The following is a 13,217-nucleotide window of genomic DNA, read 5'->3' as shown; positions in this document are numbered from 1 at the left end:
CAAGGGATTTGGGTCTTGGGGTCCCCAGGGAAGGTTTTTGTGGGGACCAGAGTGCCCCAAAACACTCTAATTTTTTGGGTGGTGGCAGCAGTACCAGGTCCAAGCTGGTAACTAAGCTTGGAGGTTTTTAATGCTAACCCCCATATTTTGGATGCTAAGGTCCAAATCTGGGACTAGGTTATTGACACCCCCCCCCAAAAAAAGAGTAAAACATAATTTAAATATTTTTTATTTAACAAATGCTTTTCTAGACTTTCTGTGCAAAAAAATTATCTTTTACCAAATTACATCTCTTATTTGCTAAAATTAGCGGCTCTAAGCTGAGAGTGTCTCTCTCATTTTGGTCTGATAGGGATGTGCATAAAACCAAGTTGCAAAACTTATCAAATGCTCCAAAATTAACAAATGTCTAAATTTGAGGCCCCTTTTGAGCTTGAGGTCCAAGCCAAATGGCCCTCCTGGCCCCCCCCTCTGATTGGCCCTGGTCAGTCACCCTGTTCCATAACTTTGCCCTGATTCAGTTACCAAGTTACCTCATTTCTGTGCCAATCTATTCTGAACCCCGTCTAAAATGTTCTTATGTATAAATCACAATAACTAACCTAAACTAATACATTTTTGCTTACCCTACTAAAACTTACTTTTATTTGTCTACTTCTATCTGTTGTTAATCCCACTGGCTCCATGCAGTTGTTTTTATCTTACTGGTCTGTTTTTGTGGCCTTTGTTTTTTACTTGTTAGTTTGTCTTGGCACCAGAAGTAAACAATTCCCTCAAGACATTCTGTTTCACCCTGCTATTTACACAGACAAAGGTTTTACAAAGCAAGACACAAAACAGGTTTCACACAACCCTCAAGCTATTTCAATTAAGTTCTGATGAGCTGCATCAGCAGAAATACATTCAAAAGCTAAAATTCCTTTTATTGTCCCATATTATATATAATCATTTCTTTAATACAATTCATTACACGATTTTCCAACATGTAGACCAATGGTATAGTTTTAGTATTGAGTATTGTATGTTTTCTTACTCAGGTACTTAGGGACACCTCTTAATTCAACCTAAAATGATAATATTATGTATGTCTTTTCTTTTATGATTTTCAGCCTTCTATTTATATAAGATTTCTAATGTGCCAGTCACTATCTAGACATCATTTCCTTAAATGGAGTCCATGTCAGTTTTACACAGAGTGAGCATGAGCTAGCTGTCTTTCATCCATATTCTGTTTTCCATTGGACCACGAGAATAACCATGGAAATACCATTGTCTTTGTTGGAAGACAGAGGATTGTATAGCTTTGTTTTATTGATGGCATGGCAGTTCGTGTTGTCTTAGGATCTCCCCTAATGGTTTTATATCATAGCATCATAGGACTGGAAGGGACCTCAAGAGGTCATCTAGTTCAGTCCTCTGGCACTCATAGCAAGACTTTATAGATCAGGACTGGCCTAGAATTTTTCAGTCTAAACAGACTGCAGTATTTATTTTGATTTCTAATGCAGGATGATATTTTGCCATTACTTAAATAGCATACAAAGGTAAAATATACATTCATCCCAGTAGCCCTACATTCTTAACAAAAATCCAGCTGTTAGTATGGAAGTACACAGTAAAGGGGTAATCATATTTAACTCTGCCCTGGAGTGTCACCATGAGGGGAAAAAATATGAAAGAATCTATTGTCTTTTAAAATCATTTAATCTAATCTGGGATCGCAAACAATAAATGTATGGACATAGCATGGTGTTAACAATCACAGCAAAGTAAAGGTTATTTCAGTGCATAAGTATGTATTTCCATACATTAAATGTGTTAGGATTTCTTTAAATGTAGCCTTAATTCTGAATTTCCTTTGTTTGTACTGCTTGTTTTTGGGATAATTCGAACATCCCTCTAATGGGTTTACTATTGAAATTACTGGTAAATGCTCTCAACCTTAGCTCCATTTTAATTTAGTTTTTGGTCTTAAAATAACTATCTGTCCTTATCAGTTCCAACATTACAAGGCCAACTACATTCAGTTTCATTCATAAGTGTTCCTGGACCTTAAATGGAAAGGTCTGTCAATTCGTTGGATGGGATGCATCCCATCCAGAAAAATGGTCAGTCCTTCGTGCTTCTTGTATGCTGGTACTGTGCTTCCCCAATAGTTTAAAATTCCTTTTGTAAGAGCCTTAAGGCAGTGGTAGGCAAGCTGCTGCCCATTAGGGTAATCCGGTGGCAGACTGCTAGACAGTTTGTTTACATTGACTGCAGGCACAGCTGCCCGCAGCTCCCAGTGGCCGCCGTTCCTGGCCAATGGGAGCTGCAAGAAGCGGCAGCCAGCACATCTCGGTGGCCCGCGCCACTTTCCGCAGCTCCCATTGGCTGGGAGCTGCGAACCATGGCCACTGCAAGTTGCGGATGGCCATGCCTGTGGACGGTCAATGTAAACAAGCAAATTTCTATGTGCAATTACCTTACTGAGGTTTGTGTCCTTCCTAATGATATCAATGGTTTTGTACTGCTCAGTCAGCTAAATATCACAAAATTATTTGTATTATTGCTGTGCCTGGGAGAGAGAACTAGATGTCACCTCACTGAATCTGGTAAGATTACTGCATAGATGTTTCTTAAAACATAGTCCAGTTCTATACAAGAGCTTATATGGCATCTTAAAATCTACTTGCATGTAAACTGAAGTTCTTCCTGGGTCTTTGTGCATTCCATCTTAAGGGATATGGCACTACGTACTATTGAGTCCCAGAGCAGAGTATCCCTGTGTGTATGGAGTGCTGACCTGACCTTAGTTCCTTCTTCTGTATGGCAAAGAATATTAGGAACCTTCCTACTTTTCTACTTAGCATGTCTTCTCCTCCATCCTGCATATTTTAGTTTAGCCTTAGTTCAGTACCTCTTCTTCCCAGGAAACAGGACTCTTTTTTTCCCTCCAGGGCTGGCATCAACCTTAAAAACTACATCCCTCCTACTCGTCCTTCCATTCAGAATGAAATGCTCATGTGCACTGTTTAATATGTTTGGATGAGGCCCATCGTCCTCCGCTGAGGTTAGAAGGTCATCTCCTGTATTGAACCTTCATGTTGCCTTTTTTGATGTAGGACCTCACTTTCAATATGCACTCCATTTGAGTCAGGGGAGAAACCTTACCAGCCTTCTCCCTCTCCACTACCTCATCTGCCCTCTCTGCAGTTCCCTCTTGAGTGGAAGAACTCCCTATAGAAGTCAGAATTTTTTTTAATTACCACTGTTATTCTCCATAAGAAATTTTTATTAGTGTTTGTTTTATAATTATGGAGGTACTGGCCACGTCTCTATAGTCAGGGTTGAGTTGTTTTGCACTTAAAAGATTGGCTTGGGCATTTTAGCTTGGGCATTGGTGCATGAAGGTTTCTCTCTCCTGTTACTGCTGCCTTGGCTCCTTTTTGCCTTGTGGCACAGCATTGCCAGGGATCCAAGACAGGAGCTCAGGAGAAGCCCTTAGAGCTCAGAGACATTGGGATTCAGGACCTGGGGGACTCGACTCTCCCCTGACTCACATTCACACAGGGCTAGTCTCACTAACATAGCCCTCTAAACTAATAAGGCAATTGAGAATTAAAAGTCAGGTTTGCTAGAACACTTTGGAGAATGTGCTCTACTGTAGTGAATAAGAGAAGCTTGTACTTAGGCTTAACAGTGGTGTTCCCTGGTTGCTTTGGTATACCAGTGAATCTGCTCTTTAAAGTTTTATATGCGTGCACGCACAGTCTGGAGTTTTTAACAATTAAAAAAAAAATAGAAATTCTGAAAAAAAAACTCAGTTAAATTACTTAGCTGTAATTTTAATTCTTCAAGTGCTTGCTCATATCCATTCCAGTTAGGTGTGCGCGTGTCGCGTGCATGTTCGTCGGAAGATTTTTACCCTAGCAACACCCAGCGGGTCGGCTGGGCGCCCCCTGGTGTGGTGCTGTTATGGCACCGAATATATACCCCTGCCAACCTGTCTGCTCCTCAGTTCCTTCTTACCGTCCATGTCGGTCGTTGGAACAGTGGAGCGCAGCTTAGCTGATCTCCACTTCCCTAGCTATTCACTCGTTCTAGTACTTATTGTGTATATAGTTTTATAGTTAATACTTTTAATATCCTTTTGTAAACGTAGTTAGTGTATATAGTTCAGAGGGTTGGGGATTAGCCCCTTCCCCTCTCCCAGTGCCAAGGCCGTGCCTGGTTCACCGGGTTTCAAACCGTGCTCGGCCTGCCGGCGGCTGATGCCAACGGGAGACCCCCACGACTCCTGCCTAAAGTGCCTGCGGGAATCCCATCTTGCAGATAAGTGCCGGATTTGCAAGTTGTTTAAGCCGCAGACAAAAAAAGAGCAGGACTTTCGCCTTAAGCAGCTCTAATGGAGGCAGCCCTCACTCCTCCGTCTTCGGCACCAAGTGCTGCACAGTCCGCGCCGGGGAGAAGTGTCTTGGCACCGGAGAGCACCGGCACCGCGAAGACGTCCTGGCACCAGCCGTCACCGGCCCAGAAGCCAGCCCGGCACCGCTCCTTCTCCCTGTGTGCCAGAAAGCTCAAAGCTCCTGTGGCTCCAATATCTGCACCGCAGTCTGAGCAGCAGCCGAAACGGAGCCGCCTGGCACCAGCAACTGCCGCGGCACCAGCAATCTCAGCACCGTTGATTCCAGCCATGCAAAAACCATGGAGTCCGGTGCCTGACAGCTCCCCGGCACACGCCTCGGTAGAGCTTATCGTTCCCACCACGCCAGAGACCTTTTCGACGGCGAGGGAACTCACTGCCCTAATGGAGTCCACCCTGCCTCAACCCCCGGCACCGCCGGTGCGGGTTGTTACGTCAACAGGGAAGCCTGCCCTCGTCAGGCCACCTTCCATCGACGCCGCAGGCAGGCAGCACTCAAGCTCGAGGTCCCGCCAGCGCTCCCGATCTTGCCACCGGTCCCAATCTAGGCTCCGCTCGCAGTCTCGGTACCAATCTCCTTCTCGGTACCGATCATACTCGCGGCACTGCTCAAAATTCCGCTCTCCGAACCGATATTCCAGACGGTGGTCCAGCTCCCGGCACCGTTCACTCTGCAGCTGCTCTCACCATAGAGCTTCACAATCCCAGTCGACCTCCCAGCACTGCGCTGGTCGCAGGTCCCGGTCACCCTCTCGACACCGGTACGACTCCTGGTACCGCTCTCCGGTGCGGCACGACGTACGATACCCTGCGCACAGGGCTCCTCCTCACGTGCTCTCTGCTCCGCCATGGCCATCACGGCACCCATCTGAGTCTTTGCACGCTGAAAGCACCGCCTACGGGGATTCAGAGACGCATAGCCGTGTCCTCCAGGAGGCTCGGGGCCCAGAACAAGTGCCTCAGTGGTCATTCTGGACGCCTTGGGCATATCACCAGGCCCAAGGCGAACCCACGGTACCATCTCATTCCGTCCCATCGGAACATCGCGCACCAGAGGCCACTGTTAGCCGCCTTCCTACAGCGGGTACAGACGAATCGGCTCTGGCGCCGTACCCTCAGGTGTTCCCGGACCCTGATGCTCCTCAGGAACAGGAGTCACTGCATGAGCCAGTCTTGCCGGGTCTGTCGTCCTCCTCTTCACCAGACGAGGTAGTAGCCGGTATTCTTCATCGGGCCCGCCCCCGATTGACCTCCGAGCCCACCAGGACCTTCTGAGGCGAGTCGCCTTAAATATCAGTCTCCAGGTGGAAGACCCGGTCATAGACATACTGTCGGCGGATGCGCCAACTCGCGTGGCTCTGCCATTCATCCGTTCCATCCAAGCCAAAGCAGACACCATTTGGCAATCTCCGGCGTCTATCCCTCCCACGGCCAGAGGCGTGGAAAGGAAATACATGGTACCCTCTAAAGGGTACGAATACTTATATACCCATCCTCCTCCATGCTCTCTGGTCGTTCAATCTGTGAATGAGCGAGAGCGCCATGGCCAGCAAGCCCCTGTCCTGAAATCGCGGGAGGCTAGACGGATGGACCTATTGGGACGAAAAGTCTACTCTGCCGGAGGCCTCCAACTGCGGGTGGCTAATCAACAGGCCCTACTCAGCAGATATAATTATAATACCTGGCAATCGGTGGGTAAGTTCGCTGAACTGGTCCCACAGGACTCCCGCCAGGAATTCCAGGCCCTTCTGGAGGAAGGGAAGAAAGTGGCATGGACTTCCCTGCAGGCCTCACTCGATGCTGCTGATTCGGCAGCCAGAACCGTGGCCTCGGGAATTACAATGCGGAGGATATCGTGGCTGCAGGTTTCAGGCCTACCTCCTGAACTGCAACACACTATCCAGGACCTTCCGTTTGATGGACAGGGCCTTTTCTCTCAGAAAACGGACCCTAGACTCCAGAGTCTCAAGGATAATCGCGTCATCATGCGTTCCCTCGGGATGCATACTCCGCAAACCCAACGGAGGTCCTTCTGTACCCAGCCTCAGCGCCCTTACCCCCCACCCAAGCCACGACAAGACTTTTGGCAGAAGGCGTGGTCGCGGGAACCGTAGACGGCAATCGGGTTCCCAAGGGGGCCAGAATAACGGTCCCGCCAAACCATCAGCGAGACCCAAACCGAACTTTTGAAGGTGCGCCCGAGAGCAGAGCACCAGTCCTTCCCCAGGGATCCCCTTCAGTTTTCCAGCCGCCTTTCCTCCTTCCTCCCTGCGTGGGCCCAATTAACCTCAGATCGTTGGGTCCTACGCACGGTGGAATTTGGATACCACCTCCAATTTATTTCGCCCCCTCACTCCCACCCTCCTTTCCATTGGAGCTTTAGAGGAGGTACCGGAGGAATTCGAGGGCAAGGGATTTTACTCCCGATATTTCCTAATCCCCAAGGCCAAAGGAGGTCTCCGTCCCATCCTGGACCTGCTCGGACTCAACGTCTTTCTGAAGAAGTTGAAGTTCCGCATGGTGTCCCTGGGGACCATCATCACATCCTTGGATCCCGGAGACTGGTACGCTGCTCTCGACATGAAGGACGCATATTTTCACATTGCCATTTATCCTCTGCACAGATGGTATCTGCGGTTTATGATGCACCATCAACATTTTCAATTTGCGGTCCTTCCGTTTGGCCTCTCTACCGCCCTGCGTGTGTTTACAAAATGCATGGCTGTAGTGGCCGCCTTCCTCCGTCGTTGGCAAATACACGTCTTTCCTTACCTAGACAACTGGCTTATTCACGGGACCTCTGAGGCCCAAGTCACTAGGCATGTTGCTATCATCACGGACCTATTCGAGCGGTTGGGCCTGATGATTAGTCTAGAGAAGTGTACTCTAGTGCCCACTCAAAGAATAGAATTCATTGGGGCCATTCTAGACTCCAAACTCGCAACAGCCTGCCTTCCGCTACCCCAGTTTCGGACACTAGTTTCGGTTATAGAAAGCCTCCAAACTTTTCTGACGACCTTGGCCCGCACCAGCCTCAGCCTTCTCAGTCACGTGGCCGCATGCACTTTTGTAACCAAGCACACCAAACTACACCTGCGTCCCCTTCAAACCTGGCTCACCTCAGTTTACCGCCCAGGCACAGACGCCATAGACATGGTTGTCACCATTCCTCAGAGCTTTTTAGGCTCCCTCAACTGGTGGCTAACACCTTCCTTGGTATGTGCAGGAATGCCGTTCCAACCGAGACAGCCTTCAGTATCCCTAATGACGGACGCGTCATCTCTCGGCTGGGGGGCACACCTAGGCCATCATCGCACGCAAGGCCTCTGGTCATCTCAAGAGCTAACGTTGCACATAAACGTCCGGGAGATGAGAGCAGTCTGCCTTGCGTGCCAGACGTTCTAACATCATCTGCAGGGCTGTTGTGTTCTAGTGCTTACGGACAACACAACAGCAATGCACTACATAAACAAGAAGGGAAGGACTCGATCCTCCCCCCTTTTTCAGGAGGCGATCCAACTGTGGGAATTTTGCATAGCCCACTCTATAGACCTTGTAGCGTCCTTCCTCCCAGGGGTCCGGAACACTCTGGCAAACCACCTCAGCAGATCCTTTCTCTCCTACGAGTGGTCGCTTCGCCTGGACATTGTACATTCCATCTTCCAGTAGTGGGGCTTTCCCCACATAGACCTCTTCACTTCCCACAACAACAGGAAGTGTCAGATGTTCTGCTCCTTCCAAGGTCTCGCCCTGGGCTCAATATTGGACGCCTTCCTAATCTCTTGGGCGAACCACCTGCTTTACGCCTTTGCACCCTTCCCGATGGTGCACAGGGTTCTCGTAAAGCTTCGCAGGGACAGGGCTCGACTGATCCTGATCGCCCCTGCGTGGCCCTGACAACACTGGTACACCACGTTGCTGGACCACTCGATAGCCCACCCGATCCCCCTGTCCCTTCATCAGGATCTGATAACTCAGGACCACGGCAGGCTTCACCACCCAGACCTGCAATCCCTCCATCTCACGGCGTGGCTCATGGTTAGCCCAATCGGAGTTACGCTGCTCTGCCCCAGTGCAAGAGGTACTCCTGGGTAGTGGAAAATCTTCCACTCGATCTACTTACTTGGCCAAGTGGAAGTGGTTTTCCTGCTGGTGTCAAATGCGGAATGTTGCACCTACGGAGGTTCCCATCCCCACTATTTTGGACTACCTCTGGTATCTTAAACAGCAGGGCCTCGCTATCTCATCTTTGCGAGTGCACTTGGCGGCTATTTCTGCTTTCCACCCCAGAGAAGGTACTCACTCCGTCTTCTCCCACCCTATGGTCTCGAGGTTCCTCAAAGGCTTGGAGCGTCTATACCCCCTAGTATGTCGCCCCACCCCTTCCTAGGACCTCAATTTAGTCCTGATGAGACTTACGTCCCCTCCATTCGAGCCATTGGCAACCTGCTCACTCCTATATTTATCATGGAAAACAGCCTTCCTTGTAGCCATCACATCGGCTAGGAGAGTCTCTGAGCTTCGGGCTCTGATGGTGGACCCACCATACAAGGTGTTCCACAAGGACAAGGTGCAGTTACGCCCACATCTGGCGTTCCTCCCTAAAGTTGTCTCGGCCTTTCATCTCAGCCAGGACATATTCCTCCCGGTCTTCTTCCCCAAACCGCATACATCTCGTAGGGAGCAGCAGTTACATTCGCTCGACATCCGTAGGGCGCTCGCCTTCTATATCGACTGAACGAGGCCCTTCTGCAAAACGCCCCAACTCTTTGTTGCAGTGGTGGACCGGATGAAAGGCCAACCCGTCTCTTCTCCGAGGATTTCGTCCTGGGTAATGGCGTGCATCCGGACTTGCTGCGATCTAACTCATATCTCTCTGGGTCGTATTACCGCACATTCTACCAGGGCCCAAGCCTCGTCGGCCGCCTTCTTAGCTCAAGTACCAATTCAGGAGATATGTCGAGCAGCTACATGGTCTTCAGTACACACCTTTATTTCCCATTATGCCCTGGTGCAACAATTCAGAGACGATGCAGCCTTCGGCTTAGCAGTTTTGCGTTCTGCAGTACCTCACTCCGACCCCACTGCCTAGGTAAGGCTTGGGATTCACCTAATTGGAATGGATATGAGCAAGCACTTGAAGAAGAAAAGACGGTTACTCACCTTTGTAACTGTTGTTCTTCGAGATGTGTTGCTCAAATCCATTCCAAAACCCGCCCTCCTTCCCCACTGTTGGAGTAGCCAGCAAGAAGGAACTGAGGAGCGGGCGGGTCGACAGGGGTATATATTCGGTGCCATAACAGCGTCACGGCAGGGGGCGCCCAGCCGACCCGCCGGGTGTTGCTAGGGTAAAAATCTTCCGACGAACATGCACGCGGTGCGCGCACACCTAATTGGAATGGATATGAGCAACACATCTCGAAGAACAACAGTTACGAAGGTGAGTAACTGTCTTTTTCATTTTAAGTGTAAAACTGGGATGTTTTAATGCTCCCCAAACCCAGTATTTTAGACCCAGATAATTCAGAGTTAAGATTATACTTAGGGATGTCTAAACAATAAATTATTGCAAGCAATTGAGTATAAATCTACAGTGCTCCAGCGTGCCATACGCTGTCTGTATGGACTCTCTTGCTGCTCACTAAAGTTCCCTACTGTAAACAAAGCACACTAGGGTACTTTCAGTGCGTGGTAGCAGGTTTCACACAGTCAAGTAGTGTGCGCCATGGTGGAGTGCTGTAGATTTGCTCCCCAGCTTGCTGTGCATTAACTCGCCATGCAGACAAGACCTTAAAAGAAATCCAGAAATGCACACAAGCAACCTTGACCCCTGCTTTGTTAGAAATACCATGAGATGAAAAAATGTTTTAAAAATTAGGTTAATCTAATCTGGGAAAGCAGACACTAAAATGTCTTGATTGTAATCATCTGGTTATTGCATACCAGCATTCCAAGGCAGAGTTAAGGTTGTTTAGGTGCCTCACTGTGCATGCCTACTTTAACAGGTTAAGATTTCTTTTAAATGTAACTATAAAACTGAATTTCCCTACTACAACGTACCTGTAATGTGTTTTACCTTTGAGAGTACATATCAGTAACTTAACTCCATTTTAATGCAGTTTTTTTGTGTGGGAATATGTTATTGTATTCCAGGTTAGAAGTTAGCTAGTATGGAACATAGCCAGCAATTGGCAGGGAGAGAGCTGAGACTGAATGAAGGAAAGACACAACTGCATTAATTAAGTGAAGGGATTTTTAGGGTATTAGGTTTGAGACAGCTGTGGTGAAGTAATTACTCCAGCACACTAAAAAATTACTGTCCTCTGAAGAGTTGAGGGTGGCTGCCATTAGAAGAAGAGGAAAATGCCATCTGGAAAAGCCCTGTTTTTTATGGTTATACTTCAGATGCACAAAGCTACCATTTTTGCTTAATTCAGTCTGGTTTCTAAACGAAACAAAAAGCCTGGGTTCATCAATCAACTGGACTTCTAAAGCTGCTAGCAGTGAGCCCTACTTGTTCATGACTTGGCTTATATGATCTGTCACATTTAGACTTAAAAAAAAATTTAAGAAATATGTATAGCAGCATGAATGAGTAAAAATCTCAGCAGAGACAGTAACTAAGCTGTATTTTAATTACAGCAAAAAGATCAGTTTTTAAAAATCAAAATCTAGAGTTCATTTCCCTGAGAGAAAATGAGTAACAGAATAAACAGATTTATCTTGAAAAGCCTGCTGTTAAGGTGATAGCAGCAACACATAATTTATACAGGTAAGGCTAAGTATTAGAAATACTCTACACCTGCACTAGATATTGAAACTATCAACACTTTATTTATGATATAGACATAGGCCAGAATTTCAAACCTGAGGGCCTAAATATATTCTCCTAACTTCAGATTTCCAGGTTTGAAAATATTGGCATAATATATAGAATAGCTTTTTAAAAAATTAAACCAAATATTTCTTGTTCTTTACAGTTGCTGTGACTGGCTCATAAACATTTGCCGAAGAAAGAAAGAGCTAAAAGCTCGTACAGTATGGCTTGGATGTCCTGAAAAATGTGAAGAAAAATATCCAAGAAATGCTATAAAAAATCAAAAATACAATTTCTTTACATTTATACCTGGGGTAAGGCTACTACTAATTGCTTGAAAGTGGGCTTAGTTTGTGCTCCTTATAATATCTTAAAAAAAAAAGTCTGAAAAAATAGATATTCTTACCTACTTCATACTTTCTGTATTTAATTTCTCATTCTCTTTGTTAGTGATGACCCTTACATGAGTGTAAGACTTTTTGTTTCTAATCTCACTGTGTTTTCAAAGTGGCACAGATTATAGAATTGCAATTTGCGTGTAATTCAGTGAGTCCTGTAGCTAGAATTCCATGCAGCTCTCTAAAATTCAGGGATAAATGTTCTTTTGCCTTTCTTTATACCTCACTAGAAGTTATAATCCTCTCTGTGTTACCACAGCTGATTGTGTGGAAATGATTATTTTGTCACAGCGGGTTGACTTTAAATGAGAAATAAATAGCTGAAGGTTCATGCTCTGATGCAGAAGTCTTTAACAGCAGTGAGTGCGTATAATAAAAATGTAATAAATATAAATAAAATAGTGAAAATTTTTCCATTTAAATAACAGGACTTGGTTGCTCTTAAATTATTTTAAGGACAATGTTAACAAAACCTAGTTTAAAATTAACGTGCTGTCTTTTGAGATCTGTTTTTACGTATTATGGTTTTAAAGTACAGAATTATTTTATACATTGAATGCACCTTTTAAGTACTTTTTGTTATTGCAGACTGGAATGTTTGCCATTTTATTTAAAAACAAGGGTCACAGTGTAGCTTTTTTTTATTGTTTTTTTGTTATTTAACAGAGTCAATTTCAGTGAATTCTTTGCCTTCAGTGTTCATTCTTTCATAAATTGCAAATTAACTTTACAGATGTTTTGAATATCTGTTTCATTGGTTTTTGGATTTTTAAAAGTTTATCAGTTTTGCTGAAAATACAATTTTTGAGGAGAAATGTTTCAGTGACTAAAGGATGTTAAGCTTTTACTAATACATTTTTCATTTGTATGGAGTCCTTTTTTTGTATCCAAATTGTCTTGTAGGTTTCAATACAGAAATGTTTTGTCCTTTTGAATTTAAGTAATTATACCTGTTTTGTATTGAGCCTATACCTCTAACCATAGTCATCCAGTAGCTGGCAAATGCTTGATATCCAATATTAAAACTCAAAAAAGTAATGGCTCCATAATTAAGACCCATCTTTTTTCAGGGTAATAAAATGTCAATTGTCTAATGCAGATAAATATTCTCATCTTTACTGAATCAATCCAATGTTTTCTTCCTTGGCTTAAATTATTAAATACTCAGATTGGTTACACAGTGTATACTTTCGTAAGGGTCACAAAGTTCATTAAGTATATGGTAAGCTATTGATTGTTGTGGTTAAAAATATATATGTATATTACTAAGACTGTCACAAGGCATGTTCCTGATGCCTGTAAAGGTGACCCATATTTTGCAGTTACCTGTTGAGGGAGATAGCACAGTTCAAGTTCTTTTCCTAAGAAGATATGGTACTTTGAAATGTTTTATAATTGCACAGTAGGAATCCTATTTTTATATATATATAATAAAAGAAGAGTAGCAGTTTTTTAACTGTTAATTTATGCTAATAAGTACTTTAAATAAACCACTGGTGAGAAGAAAAAAGCTAATCACCCTGCCAAGATTAATTTGTGAAATAATTCAAACATTTTAGATATCAGAGGAAAGTGTTTTATCGTGAACATAAACACA

The 13,217-nt window shown here is 45.2% G+C and overlaps 1 protein-coding gene across 4 annotated transcripts in view; it reads left to right on the top strand.

Moving 5' to 3' along the window:
- Nucleotides 1–13,217, top strand: part of ATP9B (ATPase phospholipid transporting 9B (putative)) — a 318,545-nt gene that overhangs the window by 40,074 nt on the left and 265,254 nt on the right. For all 4 annotated transcript variants that reach the window (XM_050941785.1, XM_050941787.1, XM_050941784.1 and 1 more), the window contains exon 3: nt 11,386–11,536. In XM_050941785.1, the coding sequence (XP_050797742.1) occupies nt 11,386–11,536 (151 nt within the window). The remainder of the gene's footprint in view (nt 1–11,385; nt 11,537–13,217) is intronic.

The sequence above is a fragment of the Gopherus flavomarginatus genome, chromosome 2, assembly GCF_025201925.1.
Source record: "Gopherus flavomarginatus isolate rGopFla2 chromosome 2, rGopFla2.mat.asm, whole genome shotgun sequence".
In the NCBI taxonomy this organism is placed as follows: domain Eukaryota; kingdom Metazoa; phylum Chordata; order Testudines; family Testudinidae; genus Gopherus; species Gopherus flavomarginatus.
Note: the sequence above shows the minus strand (reverse complement) of the source record. Positions and strands in the feature narration are given on the sequence as shown.